This window comes from Balaenoptera ricei, chromosome 16, assembly GCF_028023285.1.
Source record: "Balaenoptera ricei isolate mBalRic1 chromosome 16, mBalRic1.hap2, whole genome shotgun sequence".
Classification (NCBI taxonomy): domain Eukaryota; kingdom Metazoa; phylum Chordata; class Mammalia; order Artiodactyla; family Balaenopteridae; genus Balaenoptera; species Balaenoptera ricei.
This window is the reverse complement of record NC_082654.1, coordinates 25,104,214-25,125,008: the sequence shown is the minus strand read 5'-3', so window position 1 is coordinate 25,125,008 and position 20,795 is coordinate 25,104,214. Positions and strand designations below refer to the sequence as shown.

Below are 20,795 nucleotides of genomic sequence, written 5' to 3'. Positions count from 1 at the left end.
AGATAAAAAAATAGATATGCCTCTCTAAATTTGAGATAGAGGAGAAAATAAGAAAGCAAGAAAAACAGAGAAGACTTAAAATTTCACGTGCCTGGGCATGTAGTTTTTTTTCTTTTTTTTTTTTGAGAATGAGTTTTCCAGTTTCATTATGGAGGTAAAGGCGTTGTCAGCATCAAAACCATTGACATCAAGTCAGAAAAACTTATTTGAGAAGTTTATTGTACTGATATTTCATCAAATGCAAGTTAAAGGATTCCAAATTCAATGACCCACTTTCTCATCCTGCCTTCGTCCATATGATGTTTTGACTATGGCTGCAGATTTCCAGCATGTGTTATTGATTTTTATCTCACTCGTTTCTATTGGCAGGTTGTTTTAACAGAAAAAGAAGAGGTAGTAGGTTATAAACTGAGATTGTACCCTGATAGCGCACCGCAAGCACTTTTGGGTCTCCTCTGAAGCAGGCCTCCACGTGCTAGGATCTCCAGCCCTCTGGCTATAATAAAACTTTCTATATTTGGTTGTGATTTAGCTCATGAGTTGGTTTGAGGTATCTAAAGTGTAATCAATTAATTAAGCTCCAGCCCCATAGCTGGCATTCTACATTCTCTGATATATCCTTTTAAATTGGGGACATTATGCTGATTAAGGGTTTTGCTTCTACTTAACACTCCACGTATTTTATGAATTTTCAGGATTTGAACCTCTATGTGACATTGGTTTGAATGATTTCCATCAAAACAAATTGAGTCCCAACACTTAGAACTAAATTGCTTTGTGAATTGTCTTTTCCCTTTGTTTCAATACTTTTACAATTTTCGTTGTCATTTAAATGAAATACCCTTGATCTTCTTGGTATCATGATGGGTTCCTATTACTCCCAGCTTCAAGAATCCGGAAGCAAGTTTGATTTCGTGCATTGTTGTTTGCAGAAAGATGGACCCTGCTAGCTGGGTGCCCAAAAAAGAAATGCCCTTGTCTGCATCCTTTCTCTGGAGCATTATTCTGTCTGTGCGAAGGATTATTCTTGCTGTAATATCTCTGAAAGTGATTGAACAAGCAATTTTTTTCTTTTCTCTGACGTGCTGCTTGATATTCTGAATGCTGATGATGCTCTTCAAAGTATTTTCAATCTATTCATTTCACTGACCCCAACGAGGGTGGTCATGTCCATAGAAAGGCTAAATTTTGGGCTGAGATAGTCCCTTTCTTTTAAAAAAATCAAACAACTAACAGATCCAGGAATAGATACCTTATTTATGTTTCACATTTGTTCCTAATTTATACATTTTAGTTGCTAGTGGTGGTACCTTAAAAGGCCACCTGCTACTCATTTTTAAGGATTCTAAAGGTACAGATCAAAAAAAATGATGGAAGAAGGAGTGGGATTTCTTTTCATTTCAGATCTGTCCATGTGCCTCTTCTCCAGACCTCCTCTTCTCAGATTTTCTAATTTTGTTCCTTCCAGCCCCCCAACCAATGATGCAAGCCATTCATCACGGAGTCTGTATACATTCTTACCTTGGGCCATTTTCTTTCCACACAAAGTGAGTGATAGCAATTAATAGTAATAAAACAGCAAAATCATATAAACATACTTTGTACAACTCTGGTTGCATAAATTTAAAAGATTCGTTGAAATAGATAATTTTCTCAAAAATATGTACACACATCGAGGCTTGACTCAAGGAGAAGTAGAAACCATAGAAAGATTAATAACCATGGAAGCCACCGAAAAGGCTGAGAGAATTAGCTCCAGCATTGTCACTGGGGACCTAATTATTTTAGAATTGAGTTCCTTCAAACTTTTAAGAATCAGATAATTCTCAGGCTATATAAATTTTTGTGTGTGTGTGAATTTAGAAAAATGTACTGTATATTCTTTGGGGTAATATTGATTGGCATTACTATACTGACGTAACCCCTGCCTTCTGCTGTGATAATGAACAAAGACTCTAGGCCAAGGAGAGAGCTTGGCGTGAGTCCTTGGCTAGGGTGATTGAGGAACAAGAAGGAAGAGGTGGTTCTCACAAATTATGTAAATACCAAATATTAACTTCTTAGATAAGATGTGAATGACCATCCTATTAAACTCCCAGTGTTTAATTCTGTCATAACACCCTATGCGTATCTCAGATTATTGGTTGTATCCATTCCTTGATTATCCATTTTATGGTGGAGTCACTCACTAGAGGTGAACTTGAAGGTAGGGAATGCATCTTATTCTTCTTTACATCACTAGTGCTTTTACAGTGCCTGTCATAGATGGGTCCTCAATGCATGTTCAGTGAGTGAATGAATAAGTAGGTGAGTGGATGAATGAGTGAACAGAAGGGTACTCTGCTCACTTTATGAAACTAGCAGAAATCTTGATATGGAAATAGAAACAAAAAGAAAGCTATAGACTTAGGTCACTTATGAATAGGTATGCAGCATCCTAAATTCTAGCAAACCAAATTCAACAGTACAGTAAAAGAATCATCCAGTATGACCAAAGAGGGTTTATCCTGCAACTGCAAGGATAGTTTTCTATTGAGAAAACTGTTGCTGGCGGTATGGAAATGTAAAGTGTTACAGCCATTTTGGAAAGCAATCTAGCAATATCTATTAAAGTTAAAAATATATATGTCTTTTGAGCCAGATATTCCACTCCTGGAAATCCATCTCAATAGAAGTAAAAGAACAAGTGCATAGGGACACATGTATAAAATGTTTATTGCAGCATGGCTCAGAGTGGCAAAAAAGTGGAAACCAAGTGAATGCCCATCAGAGGGGAGGAGCTGAGTATATGATGGCTCATCCACACTGTAGGGCATTATGTCCCCTTTAAAGAGAATGAATTAGAGCTAATTCACCTGATTTCCACAAAGTATTATTAAGTGATAAAAATCAAGGTGCATAAAGGTATGTAAGAGGATCCCATTTTGCTAAAAAATAAAGACCAAACTCAAAAAGCAAAAGGAAAACAAACAAATCCCTGTATCTGTATATTCACTAGTTGAACAGCTGTGAACTATATTACTTCTTTTGACTTCAGTTTCCGTGTTTGTGAAAGTGGGGTGATGATAATGCACATCTCATAGGATTTTTGTGAAGATTAAATGAGTTAATGCATGTAAAATTCTTGGTATATAGAAAGTACCTGAGAAATACTAGCTATTGTTATGAGGATGTTGTAATGATGACATTAGTAGACCTAAAGAGAATATGCAGAATTCAAAGAAAATTTGGAAGAACACATAGTAGATTATTAACCTGGTTACTTTATGTATCAGTGAGGGATTGATGTGGGTTGAAGGGAGAAGGAAGGTCCAAGTAAATAAGGAAAAGAAAATAAATGTATATTTTCCATTTATGCATTTATTTAGAACTGTGGCACATGGGACTATGTATAAAGAAATAAAACTAAAATACTTGTAAAAGGAAATATTTATTACTAAGTATATCAAATCAGTAGACCCAATAATGTAGTGCAAAATAATATATGCTAAAAAGGCATTTACTAAAATTTAATCCCATCCCTCCTTAAATATAAGCCTAAGAAAACTTTGAAAGGTGTTTATTTAAAGATATAAAGGAAAATATATTAAACACCAGCCATCATTAACTCTGATGGGAAAACATTAGAAGAGGGTTTCTTGAAGTATATTTTCTGGAATACTAATTCCACAAGTGGAGTAAAAGAATTCCCTAGTGCAGTGGTTTGGGAACATGATGCTCACAGATAGCTCTCACCTGATTCACAGTATCAGCATGGCAGAAGGCCTAAGTCCTTTTTGACATTTAGGTTCTAGGTAAAGTGCCTCTTCTTTAGAGGAAACCCTTCCTTCCTTCTCTGTCATATTACTCTGTTTACTTCTTTCAACTGTAATCATTAATTAAGAGAACTCCACTGAAATGAAGTGAAATATTCTTAAGAATTTTCTCCTGTGTGTTCTAGCTGTTGTTAGATCATAAGCTCCATTGATTTAAGGGATTTTTGAAGAAGTTTGTCCTTAGAAAGCCAATTTCTGTGGCCATTGCAGCTGAGAGTCATGATTACCTTATTTCTACTGTATGGATTGCTTGTTGAGAGGTATAGGCTCATGGTAGAATTTCAGGTCTCAGTTTTTCATACTTGCAAAAAGGAGGCAGTTATTCTTTTTTTTTTTTATTTTTGGCTGTGTTGGGTCTTCATTTCTGCAGGTGGGCTTTCTCTAGTTGCAATGGGCAGGGGCTACTCTTCGTTGTGGTGCACGGGCTTCTCATTGCGGTGGCTTCTCTTGTTGCAGAGCACGGGCTCTAGGCACGTGGGCTTCAGTAGTTGTGGCACACATGCTCAGTAGTTGTGGTGCACAGGCTTAGTTGCTCCGCGGCATGTGGGATCTTCCTGGACCAGGGATTTAACCCGTGTCCCCTGCATTGGCAGGCGGATTCTTAACCACTGCGCCACCAGGGAAGTCCCGAGGCAGTAATTCTTGCATCTCATCTTGCCTAGAAGTGTTTTATGCACAGTAGAACACATATTTTTATGGAGTCCTTTGGGTTTCCCTGATGGAATGAGTTTGACATTGGCAAGACAGTGTTATGGTTGCTATCAATGTTCAAAGGCCACTTTTCTTTCTCGTGGTTAACCTTATAAAGCCATGAGTATGGCCAAACAGCTAAGTTATCTCTTATCCTTCCTAGTGCTTTGTGTTAAGATCTGTTTAAGCCTGTGCTTTTTTTTTTTCTTTCCTTTTTTGGTGGGTGGGATGGTGAAGAGAGGTTCTCAGTATTGAAAGAATTTTTTTACTTTCTTTTCCCTCTTGTGGTCACAGAATAGCTGTGCTAAACCTTCATGCTTGAGCAGAACTCCGGCATAGATAAAGTATATGTTTGCCCCTCATCAGCTGGGCTGAATGTCTGTGTTGTACTGCAGTGATTATAGCCACAGTCACATTTTCTGATTGGTGGCATTTCTATGAGCTACCCTTCGATAAAAAATCTCTGTTTGTCCTGAACCGATAACCACCGATGGGCTATTCAACCATCTCTATTACTTCTTTCTCCTCCAGGTCCTCATGAACATGGAAGGCATAAAAGTCCGTGAAATGCAGATTTTTGACTACAGGAAAAAAATCGCTGAATCAGAGACTAAATTAAAACAGCAACAGAACCTGTATGAAGCTGTGAGGTCAGACAGGAATCTGTATAGCAAAAATCTGGTTGAAGCTCAGGTAAAGAATATATTTATGTCTTTACATTTTGATTCCTCCCCATCCTGGGTTTAAAGCAGTTTCTGTTATCCTAATGGCAGGATTTAAAATAGATCCAGAAAGAAATATCGTGGAATTCACCTGAAAGAGAAGATCAGTTTATGCAGAACTGTCAGATTGTTTGAAATGGAAATAACAAAACTTGACTGGATGTGAAGATCATGGTGCTGGTTTTAATTATTATGTAGAATTGCCATTCTCCTCTTTCTATTTTTTAAAGCTGCTAATAGCTACCATGACTCAGAGGGGATCAGTATACACTTGCCATTTAATTGCAGAGCTTTGCTTTGTAATCTTTTAGTTAAAAATGCTTGTTGTGATTCCAATTCCTCTCTTGTACAGTGAGGAATAAAGTAAGTGTGTGTGTGTGTGTGTGTGTGTGTGTGTGTATGACATATTCATTATGTATACTTTATCTCATGAGAATATTTGGAGAGTTAATGCTATAAAGTACTTTGAGGTTGATGGGCACAAGATACAAAGGAATAGCTCAGCTGAGACCATTGTTTTGAGTGAGTCTCCCTTAAAAGCTCTTGAATGTGTTTTGAACTTCCATAGGCATGGTGATGTCTATTTAATTCACTTTCCAACATTTCTCCTTTTATTCTGTTAGGACGAAATAACGGAAATGAATAGAAAATTAAAGATTATGACCCATCAGGTAGATCAATTGAAAGAAGAAATCTCAGCCAAGGAGTCAGCACTTGTGAAGCTACATCTGGAACAGCAGCATATAGAAAAGGAGAAGGAAACGTTGAAGGTACAGACCTTATAATAAAAGCAATGAACCAATAGTCAATCTATTAGACCTATTGGGGCCAGGCTTCACGCTCATGGAAGGGAGTAAGGGGGCAGGAAGAACAACCAAAGCACCTGGAGGATGACCTCCACCACCTCCAGGTCAGTCTTCCCCATGAGGAGTGCTCTCAGGTAGAATGGGGAGGGGCCGGTGGAGATGCAGAGCACCTAGTTTACCTGTGATGGCTGTCATGGCATCAGTGCAAGAGAACTTAGCAGGTCCCAGGAAGTCCTGGAACTTTCAGGCTGACCACAGTCTCTTTGCATTTACAACCCAAGTCCAACACTTTGCCTGTACTCAACCCTCCCAAACTCCTCCCTGGGGCTTCTATAAGGCAATGCTGGCAGGACCCTTTGTCCCTCTGTCCTAATCCTTGTTTACTTCATGTGCATGTGCCTTTGCTGCCTTCAACGTCATTAACTACCAGGTGTCAAGCTTTGTCCTCACTTGATTTGCCCTCAGCTAGGTTCATTGTTCCCCTTACTTCTGTGAATCTAAGAACTTTGCAGCTACTCCTCTAGGGAATCACCTTTGTCTTCACACATGTTACTAAGATATATCCTTTTAAATCTACTAATTTAGAACATTCTATGTCTACTAATATAAAGACTTTTCCCCAAAATACATGCCAAATAATTATACCATATCAAATCCTTGAACTAAATGTTTTACTGTATACATTCACTAAACCTAATGTATTTTCCTTTTCCTATCCAATCCAGTAGATTTCCCTTCTAATCCGTTTGACCGAAGAATTAAAAAAGGAACTTCTAAGAGAATGATGCCACTTTTATTTTTTGTGTATGTTTATGAGCCACTTGCAGGAACTTTCTACAAACAATGAGACTGGTTATCTCGGTTTCTGCATATAATTAACTTCAGAGATAGTTCCTATCTTGAAAATGTGTATCTCGTGTTGGACAGGTTTAATGCCAAATTTCCTTGATTCCATGATGCCATAGATTGACCTATGCACTCTCAGTTTAATAATACGTTTTGTCAACTTAATGATAGGTCTTCATAGAAACAGAACTACTACATTAAATTAAGATACATGAGGTTTGAGAGAGATTAAAATGTAACAAAAGTGCCTTTACAATAGAGATATGGTAATTGATTTATTTACCTAAAACTGTCATCTCCCCACTCTAGCTCATGACAGAAAAAAATAGAAAATTCTGTACTAAAGTTTATTTACATATAAAGAAACAAATGTATTTTCTAAAATTTGAAAATATTCTGTGTCTTTGTCCTTATTTTCCTTGTTTGAAAACAGTTTTATAGAAGGTAGTATGTTGCTCTACCACCCTGGAATCTATAGTGGGATGGGGTTTATTTATTATGGGCTGAATCAGAAGAATCTTATTGTAAACGTTGCTTCACCCATGGGCCTCATGGACCCACGTTAGCAAGGCTTCAGTGTAATTTGACTTGGTACATCATCTCTTCCTTTCAGAGGATGACATTGATCCTCATCTCTTACTGTCCCAAGTAATGCTCTTTTCAAAAGATTAACTATTGCTGCATAATGGGGTCCAAGGTAGACAAAATCCTGCTTTAGAATAAGTAATGTCCTATGCAAAAAAGCAATTACTCCTGATTCCTTAGTTTGACTTTGGTTAATATTGGTTTCAGTTACACCCTCCATCATTAGACATCTGCACACATAGCTCCAAAGAAGCATCATAATAAAATAAAGGATAATAGGGTCCTGTTTTTTGGTCCTGGGCCAGCCGAGTTGGCAGCTGGTGAATAACAGAGATGATTAAAGGGCTTCTGCTCTAGAGAGTCTGCTCTAAATGAGGAATCCTAGGTCTGGATAACTTTGGGTCATCGATTATAGGAAGGTGGTTGCTTTGGACTTACTTTGAAACTAGGATGCCTTTTCCTCAGGTTTTCCCATTAAGGCAAGAATTAGGAACAGAAAAAGGCTGCCTCCTTGACTTATTATTTGAGGTTATCCAAGGGGAACTTGCAATGGTGCTTTGACTGGATAATTTTGGCCTATCATTAAGCCCATTTGACATTCTTTAGAAAAATGTGACAGCTTAAATGTTGAGTTTCATTTAGCCTCTTGACTTTTTTAGCCTCGAAGATGAATCACGTTTACAGAGGTCCCTGGATTTCATGCATCTGAAGTTCGAGAACCAAAATCCTGGAGGGGAGGGCAGATTTTCTAGTAACTTTGCTCCATGAGAGACATGTAGTTTATTATTATGAGTTCCACAAAGCTATGTGGCTACATAATCCCTCCCGGAAGGGCAAACCCTAGCCTGTTTGGTAGACCGTGAGATGCCTTTTGACAGGACAACCCAATTTACTACTTCTCCAACTCAACAGACAAACAATCGTCCGTAATAGGTCATCCCCATCCTCATTCATCCCCCTCAAATGAAAAGTCTTGCTTCTTCCATGTTTCTTTTTCTTTTTCAGTTGCTACCAGGCTCTACTGACTCCTCAGGATTCTAGACATTGTCAGCACATGATGGTTATGACAGAATGTCAGTAGATCTTTGTAGATGTTGCTGCATCTGCGTTCATCTGCCCATTGTGTCCCCATCTTGTTTCATCAGCACTAAAGGGGCCGTCTCATGTGGAGTGTCTGCCTTCCAGTCCTAACAATCTCTCGATTCTGTTTGTCACCTCCCAATCATCCCACGTCAATCTGACAGCACTTTGATTCTTGGTGAATAATTCAGCAGCAAATTCTCTATGTCCAGAGCTCAGCATCACATTAGCAACTGGCTTCAGGGCACCATATCCTTGTACTTAGTCGACTCTCTAGAGTGACATGGATGGGAACTGTCGGAGGGGAGTGGGGGAGACAGAGAGAAAGCCTAATTATTCTCATGGCTAGAAGACTTTAGGTGGTCCTATTTGTTCTGCTAGAAATAAACAGATGGTTTCTGTGAAACCCAGTAAATGTTGGGATCCTGTATGAATGGGTGAAACTCCCTCAAGTATGATTCTTGAGATATGACTTATGCCTGAAGCAAGATTGGATGATATATATTCTGTAAACACCTGTCACAAAACTGTAAAATTGTAGAGGCAGTGACTAAAGAGTGTGTCCTGCCATTGTATTACAACTTCATACCTTGGGTCCCACCTAGAACATTACTTGATGAGCTTTTGGGTGCACAGTAGTTGTTACCATCTTTCCTGGATGAGACAGCTAAATGCTAAATGCATTAGACCTAAGGTATTTTGTTGATGTTAACATTTGCTGCCAACGTCTAATGGCACATCTTGTTTACAGCCCATAAATTTATGACATAAGGAGACCACTCAGAATTTTGATATATTATGAAAAAAAAACACCCAGCAATGCCAAACACATGAATGGTTTTACATTTCAGACAGATACTTTTACACACCATTGATTGCATTTTAATATAACGGCCATTTCATTTTGTTCTGCTGATGGATTCTGATCAGCTCTTGGCACTTAGGAACAGGGAAGTGAATGCCACACATCTGAGAAAATAAAAGTTTTATTAAAGAAAGCATGAGCCAAACGGGTATTTTATTGCTGTCTTTGCTGTCACCTTAAATGATTATAGAAGTAGAAAGGCTGGTTCTTCACTCTCTTTCCTAACAGGCAATCCCCCAAAGTGGTAAATACTAGACCAGATCTTTTCTCACTAAGTATTTCCTTTTGCTTTTCCCTGGACCAAAATATATTTCATGAATGAACAAAATGTCATAAAGGAAACTCTGGGTTTTACAGTAGCTAGCTGCATTTAGTTTGTGACGTTACAGGTCTGTTGCTAGGTGCATGGTATCTTGTACTGTTTGGGTAAGTTTGAGCTATGGAATTAATGACTCTTGGTCTTCATGGATTAGAGGCAGGCTGCAACTAGAGTTGGGTTGGTTCGCAGGCACTCACTTGGCAAATATTCGGTTTTCTATCATCCCAATGACATTTCTGGGTGGATGGAGGTAGGGGACCCAATACTTTCTTGAAGGAGAAAATTATTACTTTTTCATTTTCACTTGTTGACCTGCAGGCCATTGAAACGTTGGAGCCTTTTTTTTTTTTTAATATTTATTTATTTGGCTGTGCCAGGTCTTAGTTGCGGCATGTGGGATCTTTTAGTTATGGCATGTGAGATCTTTAGTTGCAGCATGCAAACTCTTAGTTGCGGCATGTGGGATCTAGTCCCCAGACCAGGGATTGAGCCCAGATCCCTTGCATTGGGAGCATGGAGTCTTAGCCACTGGACCAGGGAAGTCCAAAAAGTTGGAGCCTTAATATTGTCTTGTCCTCTCCCTTGTGATTTCAGGCATGGGTGAAAGCAGAATTCTTCCTGCATTTTTCCTTCTTGTGTTGACCTGGTTGTGATACCACCTGTCCTTCCTGTATGGGCTTGGAAGCTCTCGAAGACTTATTCTTCTTTAATGTGATTAACTTTGTGGCTCCCCATTGCATACTGTCCACAGTACATACAGGGCCCTTCTCAGGTTGGCTCAGCTGTTTTACCAGCCTTACCTCCTGCTATTCCCTACCTAATACTCTAACCCAGCCACATTGGGTGCTCTGCTGTCTGGTGAACACACCAGGTACTTTATAGTTTGCATGCCTTTGTTCACATGAGCCTGACCATTGACTGCTCTCTCCCCAGCACATACCTCTCCATTTTAGAAATAACTGTCAACTGCCAAAGCCCTGACTGGTTTTCCCCTCTAAACCCCAGGAAGAAATAGGAACTCTTTCCTGTTCTCCCATGTCCTTCTTCACACAGTAGAGAGCATTTCCACACCGTAGTGTAGTTGGGTATATTTGTCATCTTCGATGGGTGGTGAATCCCTCACGTCTTACTCATTTTCTGTATTTGACTTGGAACTATTGTGTGGTGATAGCAAAGGGGGCAAAAGCTTTGGAATCAAAAGATCTAGGATGGAATTTCAACTCTGCTACTTATTAGCTGTGTGACCTTGGTCAAGTTGATTTGCTTTTCTTTGTCTCTGTAATTGCATTTGTGAAATGGGGATAAGAGTACTGAGGCAAAATACCTAATATCATGCCAGGGATATTGTAAGCCACAAATATACTTGTGGAATTGAAGCAAATGTGTCCTTTGATGAGAGGAATTTTCCTTCTGAAAATTACCAGTTCATAGCACGCTTTCCCCATCACTCTTAGGATTTCCATGTAGCCTCAAGAGCCTCAAGATCTGAGTTCTCCCAGGAAGGCTTGCTAACAACTGCAGTCCTCTGACCTCCTGTAGCATCAATTCACTGTCTGTGTGATAATAAAGGTCCTGGAACATTATTGCCTGGACTTGTTAATATTTGCATAATACTTACATATCTTATCTTCTCATCTAGATTGTAATTGTCTTAAGAGTAGGATCTATATATCTTTTTATACTATAACATCTCTTCTGTTCCATCAAGATGTTTTATATGATAGACCCTTGGTTGTTATCGTTATTAATTTAAGTGTTGCTTGTAATAGGCTTTATCTCTGCAGTTGATATGCTGGTGGTGTTAGGACTGTTATAGGAGCCGGTACATACAGAGCTGCCCTCACCCAACCCCCCACCATGCTGCTCCCCACATCTTTCTCTGCACTATTTGTGAATTTTCCCCATGTTTAGCTGGTAAGAGAACTGCTGCTGAATACCAATGAAGTCCCTGCTATACTAATATAGAAAAATGATGGAAATCCCTCAAGGGCACAACTCATAGAATAAAACATGATCACCTTAATGTGCACTGTTGTTTCTTTACAGGCCATGTGTGTGTGTGTGTGTGTGTGTGTGTGTGTGTGTGTGTAGCTTGCTTTGCTTGTGAGCTTGATCAAACCATGCTAAATGAAACATCACAGGGAAGTATAAGAAGCACACTGTCCATCTAAATCTGGGCCCTGCCATCCTGGTTTGTGCTGTTACAGAGTGAAATTGGTCTTTCACTCTTTGTCAGGCCGAGCTGCAGAAGCTGAGACAACAAGCGCTGGAGACCAAACACTTCATTGAAAAGCAGGAAGCCGAAGAGAGAAAACTCCTGCGAATCATTGCCGAGGCTGACGGGGAGAGGCTGAGACAGAAGAAGGAGTTAGACCAGGTAAGAACCTTTCCTCACCAGACCTGCAGACCTTATCAGCAGACACAACTGTTTGATGCAACTCTTCACAAAGCCTCATTCTTTTCTAAGCTCTTCCCTTCAGTCTATCAGAAGAACAGCCCCAGAGGCCCACCTTCTGTTGATTAATTATGAAATATTCATTCATTTATTCAGCTCCTATTTATGAGCACTTACTATGTGTCAGCCACTCCTCTAAGCTCTGGGGAATACACTGACCAACAAGAAAATAAGGTCCCTGTCCTCAGGGAGCTTACATTCCAGCATAATATAATTGCTTGTGTATAATTACAATGAATAATTACATAATTTGGGGGTTAGAAACTTAAATGCTTTCAGAGATCTGGCAGGTTAAAAAAAAGACATTGGCTAATGCAAGACAGTAAGGAATGGTAGAACTTGGCAAGAGCTAGCTCACCCTAAAGGCATTCAAATTTAAACACTTATAATGTGTTGGAGAAAACCAACCAAACAAAGACGCATGGGCCAAGGATTATTGGATTATTATTATTATGGATTATTTGTTGTACTCTTTCCAACAAGGCTGCCAACTCTCATGGGAGGAGTCCAGTGTTGGTTGTCTAGCAGGCTATTTCCAGGGCCTCACCCACTGGGTGCTTAGCACATGTGGCCATTGGATGGGTGTTCATTGACAGACTGAATGCTGCTGCCATAATGAAACATGGGACTTTTTGTCCCCTGGTGGCCATGCCCTTCCTTACCTTTCTAGGTCATCAGCGAGAGAGATATCCTTGGGTCACAGCTAGTCCGGCGCAATGATGAGTTGGCTTTGCTCTACGAGAAGATCAAGATCCAGCAGTCCGTGCTGAATAAAGGCGAGAGCCAGTACAACCAGAGGTTGGAGGACATGAGAATCCTCAAACTTGAGATCAAGAAGCTTCGCTGGGAAAAGGGGATTCTTGCCAGGAGTGTGGCTAATGTTGATGAACTCAGGTAATAGAAAAACCCCTGGGAGCTGAGCACACAGCACTCTGTGGGGAGGTCCTGAAATGACCTTGTGTTCCTCCAGTTGGTCATTGAAGGTCTTTATCAGGTTGCATAAAATAATTTTTTTATGTTGAAATGATTAGCAGATAATGAGATCAACTTTTCCATAATCCAGAATCTATATCATGCCCATTCTATGTCACAAAAAATGAACTGGTTTCCTTTCAGGGGAACATAAGCAAGTGCAAAAGGATTTTTTGAAAACTTTATTCTGGATTTAGAAAAAGAAATTTCAAGTCAAATCATAACCACAAACCAGTTACAACTCAGAAAAAAATTCCCCCAATGAGCTCTTTAGAATTTCTTTAATTAGGTAGTATGCAAGAAATGGAGCATCAATATTTAAATTGAATCCTGGTAACGTCTGCACGTCTTTTTCTTGGAATTACATACAGAATGAAAAGAGGGGAAAAATTTAATTTTACACTGTTTGAAAACTCTGTTTCCTTAGAAGGCGGCCAGATTTTACATCTCACTCTTGATTTATCTTCTGCAGCTTTCATTTGAGCTTAGTGCGCCTTCTCTTTGCTTTAAATCTTACATTATACAAGATCTACTTTCCCTTTGGGAAAACATCACCATGTTTTATATAGGCAATTGCAGGAAACCAAATAATAAGTCTGGTGTTTTCTCAGTAGCTATCTTATTCTCCACAGACTTGTAGATGAACAGTATCCTTGGCCACCTTGGGACAAGGACACAGTTTGGAACTACTTCATAAATTAATTGAATTAGATAGTTTTGATATTTAAATGCAGTGAATATGTTCAGGAATAGCAAGGGAAGTTGCCACCATCAAGGATAGATCAATACTCTTTTTTTTCTTTTAAAGAGTTGCTTGTATTTCAGACGATGAAAGTAGTACAGATTCATTGTAGAAAATATGGGGCATGCAGAAAAAATATGAAGACGCGATTAGAAAATCTCTCATAAGTTTACTATCCAGAGATGCTACCATTGACATTTTGGAGACAAATGGATTCATTCTAAGTAGCTATTGAATGATCTCCAGGACTATCACTAAACTTGCCAGCCATGTGTTATTTTTATTATATACGCAAACGACCAAATTCTACCCATTCTCAGTCAACATTGCTGGTTTGTTGATAATAGATTTTATCTTTCTTTATAATGGGAAGACAATAAAAATATTGGAGGCAAGCAGGCATGAATTCCAATCTCAGACTTGTCACCTACAAGCTGTGCGACCTTGGGCAAATCACTTATCTGAGCTTAAGACTTGCAGTTAAAATTAAACACGAAAACGAACGTAATATGCCTAGCACAGAGTCTGGTACAAAAGAAGCCATCAATAACAGTAGCTAATACTCTTGCCCTTCGCTGCTGATGACACTATAGAAAATCATAGTGTTAAAAATATGGTTTTAATTCTAAGCAGCTTGAGCTCCCTGTTGAGTGAACATTATGCAGTTAATTCTAATGGTTTGTCTTGCTAATGAGGGGAAGTTGTATTATTGGTTTAAATGAAGCAATTAAGTAAAAGAGATGGCTTAGTATCAGTAATCTGCGCACACGCAGCAGATGAGGACAGATAATAATATCCTCTTCCCCGTGTCAACGCGAGTGCTTGCCTCTTCTCCACCTCCCAACAGAGCTTCTCTTTCAATAGGGTGGCAGCCAGCTCACTGGGTACTGTGGATGGCTGTAGCACGTTACCTATTAACTAGAGATTCCTACAGATTTTAGAAGTATGTTTGAGCCAGAGCTAGTTCTTTGGGACTTTTTCAGCCATCTGTGTAGTTGCGGAACATGAGAGAAAAGATCACTCCTAATTTGGTGTTTTTCAATGCTGGCTGCACATTAGAATTACCAGCAGGACTTAAAAAATCTATGAAACCCAAGCTGCATGCTAGACCAATTAAAGTAGAATCCCTTTGGGGGTTGGGTCCAGGCAAAGGTATGTTGTTAAAGTTCCCCAGGTGATTCCAGTATGCCATCAGGGTGGTGACGCACTGCCCTAATTGATGTCAGGTTCTCACCTGAGCCTCAGTCTCTTGCATTCAGATGCCATACCTCATGGTGGAATGTGGCTTGTTTTCTTCTGCTTCTGTAGGAGACGTTTAGACACATTGAACAATATATTGAAATCCTCATAATTTACCTCCTCCCTGTTCTTTCCATATACTTCTAAAATTCCTTTGGTATCCAGAATCATAATTCTGAAGCTCTGGTACTTTTTTTTTGTAAAGCTAAAGCTGAAGTTTGCACTCTGCAAGAATTGATATCATCTGTGTCTTGCGCAGATTAGGAGGCTAGTCTCAGTGGTCTTGAAGTCTCTCTAATCCCAGCTTTTTGTATAAGACATAGTGGACACGTAAAGGATATTCAAATGGGTGGAGAACTTCTTTGCAAAAGAAAGTTTGTCTTATTCAGGCAGGAGCTTTTTCACACGCAAAGGGAATTCCTGAAGGAGAGGACAAGATGCCGAGCCCTGGAGGAGGAACTGGAGAACCCCATGAATGTGCACAGATGGAGAAAGCTCGAGGTAACATTCGGGAGAGACTTCCTCCCACCCCCAAACCTCCTTCTAACCTGCTTGTCTTCTTACCTAAAGCACAATAAGAAGCATGGTTTTATTTAATGCTATGCCATTGTCACCTAAAATGCAAGGCTAGATCAAATGTAAATTGGATTGTTCCAGATTTGGGTTTTGTTTTTAAAAGTCTTGGACAAAATCCTTTCTGCCTAAAGAAGACCCAGTGAAAGCTGTAAACTGGCCTCACCAATTGACATTGATTATTATTATTTTTTGTTGTTATTTAAGCAGTGTTTGGTCAACCAGCTATTTTGCAGCTACCTGTTTGTCTTGGATGGTTAGTTGCCTTCAGCTGCGCTGGCTACCAGCGTCTTCGCCATCTTTCAATTGGCCTTTGCACCCTTTTATTTCCCAAAGAAAACAGGGCTTTTGTGAACTTGCCCTCTTTTCAAAGAACTAGCATTGTGTTAGTCAAACTCCTTTTAGGATCTGGGAACACAGCCAAAGTCCCATTGGTAGGTGATGGATAATAAACCTCATATTTTATTTTATGACCTCCTGATAGACATTTCCACCAGCAGATAACAGTAACAGACAAGCTCTGCTTATTCAAGAAAAAGATGCCCATCTCCTTTAGTTGTACCCAGCAATGTGGGTGTCAGAAGGGGCTTTGACTAAGTCAACAATTAGGGTGTTGGGAGAATAGAAGTATGTGGTATAAGAAAGAGCAGGGCAAGGGGGAAAAACAGCCAAGTAGGTTTTTGTTTTCCATTTTTATTTTTTCCTTTAAATGAAGAAAGCATTAAGGAGAATGCATTATAAATTGTTATGTAAACATGAGGCCTGAGTTTTAACGACATCCAGTCTTGCCAAGTGAATGTGTGCCAAATCTACTTCCAAAATATGGATATCAGTTGGCAGTGCTTAGATTTCTTAAGCAAAGTCATAGTCAATGGAATATGTCCCCCCACCTCTTTTGGACCCTCATTTATTCCTCTTCAAATGCCAAGAGTGGGGTAGCTTACTAAACTAACAATAACATGGATGCGTCTGGGGAAATGGAGCTGAAAATTTAATTTAATTTATTTATTTATTTTTGTGGTAGCTTGGTTGTTGCACAACTTTTTTTTTTTTTAATTGGAGTACAGTTGATTAACAATGTTGTGTTAGTTTCAGGTGTACAGCAAAGTGATTCAGTTATACATATACATGTATCTATTCTTTTCCTAAGGAGCTGAAAATTTTAAATTCATTTACTGTCACATTAGTTTATTCCATGTGTTTTCAAGCAGATCTTTAAAGTTTCCAATTCCATGTCAATGTCTATTAAAAAAATTAGAAAATAGAGACTCTGGGAGGTAGTTGAAAATATTTAGCTCCTAGATTAATTCAGAATGTCAGTACAGTTGAAAGTAAAGCTTTGGCTCAACGTCTAGAGGACAAATTATCAATGTATAACTGTAGATCTTGTTTGAATTGTACACAGATAGCTATTGAAGGCGCATCAGAGCCTTACGGATTGATAATGCCGTTTGAGAGCTAAATGCCATGGTCCTGTTCTGCTGCCAATTATTAGCAGATGTCCACATCCTAGAAACTTTCCCCATCATAGGCTGTAATGAATCTTCTTGTTGACAATTATGAAAGGAGAATCCTGAGACCGAATGAATTAGGGAACCCTGTCTCATTCCTATGGAAACAGAAATGATGGTAGGGAAAACCTCAGAGCATAGTAATTAAGAAGCCCAGGCTTTGGAGCCAGGCAAATCTGGGCTTGAATCCAGCTCTGACCTTTATCGGTGTGGGTAAATGACCTCCTCTGAGCCTCAGTTGCCTTATCTGTAAAAGGGGAAGATAATACTGTCTAGTAGGGCTGTCATGTGACTAAAGTTTGATAATGTATGAAAAACACTTAGCATAGTGTCCAGATGGCAGAGAACCAGGTATCAGGCCCAGGAGCTACCATTATTGCTGCTGTTGTTATTATTTTCCCTGGTGGAATAAACATACTCACTTTCCATTTATTGGCTAACTAGAGCCAAACATCAGTCTGTTTTGATGACTGTCTCATCTGTTGTACTTTTTTTTTTTTTTTTTAAATCACTATTGACTTTCATTAGTTTTGAGATCAGAGCTAACAGAAGTAGCTCGTTTTTTTTTTTTTTAAGATTTATTGATTGATTGATTGATTGCTATGTTGGGTTTTCGTTTCTGTGCGAGGGCTTTCTCCAGTTGCAGCAAGCGGGGGCCACTCTTCATCGCGGTGCGCGGGCCTCTCACTATCGCGGCCTCTCTTGTTGCGGAGCACAAGCTCCAGACGCGCAGGCTCAGTAGTTGTGGCTCACGGGCCTAGTTGCTCCGCGGCATGTGGGATCTTCCCAGACCAGGGCTCGAACCCATGTCCCCTGCATTAGCAGGCAGATTCTCAACCACTGCGCCACGAGAGAAGCCCTGTTGTACTTTTTATTTTTTATTTTTTTGGTTCTAATTCTTTCTGTATTGGGTCTACAGCTTTGCAATAGATTTTAACAGAACAATAATTATTTTACATAGGCACCTCAGTGCTTTGAAACTGATAATTTCAGCTGCTTTATTTTGTTCCCCTTGAGTAGGCCAGTGACCCCAGTACCTTTGAGCTGATACAGAAAATTCATACCCTGCAGAAGCGTCTCATCAGCAAGACAGAAGAGGTGGTTGAAAAAGAGCTGCTCCTTCAGGTAACATTTCCATTGTCTGTACTCATCAAACAAGTATATTTTCTTAGCACCATCATCTCCAGGACAGTGTTTTTAGAATTAGTTATTTGGCAGTGTTGCATGCCCCATTTTTAACTGTAGATGGCAACAGGGACTCACACACAGAGAACAAACAATCTGATTAATTGGTCTTTTATGCTGCCATCACTGATATTTCAAGAATTCTAGAAAATTAAGTTCAAGGCTACACTTACTGCATTGGGTAATGTGAGCTCCCTGCTGCCCTGCAGTTTTATTCGTTAGATTCTTTTAAATACTTTTCTTCATATCTTCATATAATGTGAAATGCCATGATTTTGACTTTGAAAACTAGCTTTCACATAGAGCACAAATGTCCTCTTGAAGGTTTGTGAGAGTGAAATGGAAGGAAAGGTATCTTTCTGAGGATTTTATGCAGTAAGTTATTCTGGAGCAATTAACAATGGTAACATCCTTGTGGGCCTGTATCTTTGCAAGTACCAGTTGTCACCACCATCATTTCCTTCATCACCATTATCATCATCGTGCCAGATACTGTGCTGGTGGCTTTATCTCCTTGTCTCAATTCCTCTTCATAGTTCTGGGGTTGGGGGTTGTCATCCCCAATCAGCGGATGAGGAAGGTTAACCTCAGGAGTTTGGTGTGGATAAAGAATATAAGCTCTGGTGTTAGGTGGCCTGGGTTGGAATCCTGCCTCTGCCAATCTGTAGCTGTGTGAGGTTAACTTCTCTGCACCTGAAGTTCTTGATCTGTATTATGGGACAATATAGAACCTATGAAAAGGGATGTTGTTGGGACATTAAGAGTGTACAAGACTAATGGCTCAGGATCCCCATCTTTGACGTCATACCTTGTCCTATTTCGTGCACTCACACCGATGCTCCTGGGCTGCCTGGGTCCTAACTCCCCAGATGTGGGGAGAGAGCTCCTATATTTTGCTCCTGGCCCATAGCCCTGATTTCTGAGGGCACTCCAGTGTGGGGAAAGCCTGTGATTCTCCCCAGTAATAAAATTAACCAGCACTAGGTAGAGAATTCTAGAATATAAGGCTACTTGTCCCCAGTAGTGTAACCATTTAACTTCAGTAGCTCCCTACGAAACTGAGTAATTCAGTGAAAGGAAGAGCATGGCTTCACTCTACAGGCAGCACAGAAACTAGCACGTAATTGTGCCAGAAGAATGCATTTATCCCCCTTCATTTTAGCTGCCCTCAGTCATAGTCTCAGGTTTCATCACTCTCATTCAGTGCCCACACGGGGAAAGCATGACACCTCAATGTCCTTGGTCACCGTTTATCATGTACCAACAACAGTAGCTCCCTCTTTTGCCTGGGCCCTCCGTGTGGCTGGCTTCATGCAAGGTCTGTGTCTCTGTTCATTGTTTTCTCTACAGTCAATGAAATCTGAACATGGGATGTGTGTTGGATGACATTAAGAAATTAGTGTTGATTATATAAGGTGTAGTAGGAATGTTATGGTTATGTTTTGTAAAAAAAAAAAAAAGCCTTTTTATAAGAGAGATGTATTGAAGTATTTACAAATGAAATGATACATAGTCTGGGGTTTATTTTAGAATTTTCCAGCAAAGAAATGAAGAAAGGGGGAAGGGATCAGAGACACATGGATATGGAGATGGAGGATCGATGAAATAAAATTGGCAAAATGTTAAAAATAAAAGGCATGTTGAAAGGAGGATTGAAAGAGCTTAGCATTATGCTTGGCAAATAAATGACCAATTATTCTTATTATTTCTAATTCCAAAGCCCATAATATTAACCGTACTTTGGGTTCATTCTGTTCTTTTTCTACCTGGTTAAGGTTGGTGCTCAGCTCATTAATGTTCAGCCTACTATTCTAATAGAAATAAGCATTTACAGGTACAAAATGTCCTTGAAAAACTTTCGTTTCTTCCCACAGGTTTTGAAACATGGTATTTTCATTTTCATCTAGTCCTAAATATTTTCTATTTTCAAAATTATTTCTATTTTGAGAGTAAGTCTTAAAAAATATCCACTATTTCTCCTATGATAATTAAAAGTACAAATTTAAATTTCCAAAAATATAGGTATTTAAGTTATCTTTTAGTTATTGATTTCTCACTTTTTGCATTGTGATCTGTATTATACTGATTCTTTGGAATTTGTTGAGACTTGTTTTGTGACCAGCTAAATAGTCAGTTTTATTTATTTTTTTAACCAGCTTTTAGTTTTATTGATCTTTGCTATTGTTTTCTTTGTTTCTATTTCATTTATTTCTGCTCTGATCTTTATGATTTCTTTCCTTCTGCTAACTTTGGGTTTTGTTTGTTCTTCTTTCCCTAGTTCCTTTTGGTGTAAGGTTAGATTGTTTATTTGAGATTTTTCTTGTTTCCTGAGGTAGGCTTGTATAGCTCTAAACTTCCCTCTTAGAACTGCTTTTGCTGCATCCCATAGG

The 20,795-nt window shown here is 39.3% G+C and overlaps 1 protein-coding gene across 2 annotated transcripts in view; it reads left to right on the top strand.

Annotated features, from left to right (window-relative positions):
* The window catches only part of CFAP58 (cilia and flagella associated protein 58), a 108,442-nt gene that overhangs the window by 30,085 nt on the left and 57,562 nt on the right, over window positions 1-20,795 (top strand). For both annotated transcript variants that reach the window (XM_059899866.1, XM_059899865.1), the window contains exons 10-15: window positions 5,037-5,198; window positions 5,851-5,997; window positions 11,965-12,105; window positions 12,854-13,077; window positions 15,526-15,637; window positions 18,241-18,345. In XM_059899866.1, coding sequence (XP_059755849.1) covers window positions 5,037-5,198; window positions 5,851-5,997; window positions 11,965-12,105; window positions 12,854-13,077; window positions 15,526-15,637; window positions 18,241-18,345 — 891 coding nt within the window. The remainder of the gene's footprint in view (window positions 1-5,036; window positions 5,199-5,850; window positions 5,998-11,964; window positions 12,106-12,853; window positions 13,078-15,525; window positions 15,638-18,240; window positions 18,346-20,795) is intronic.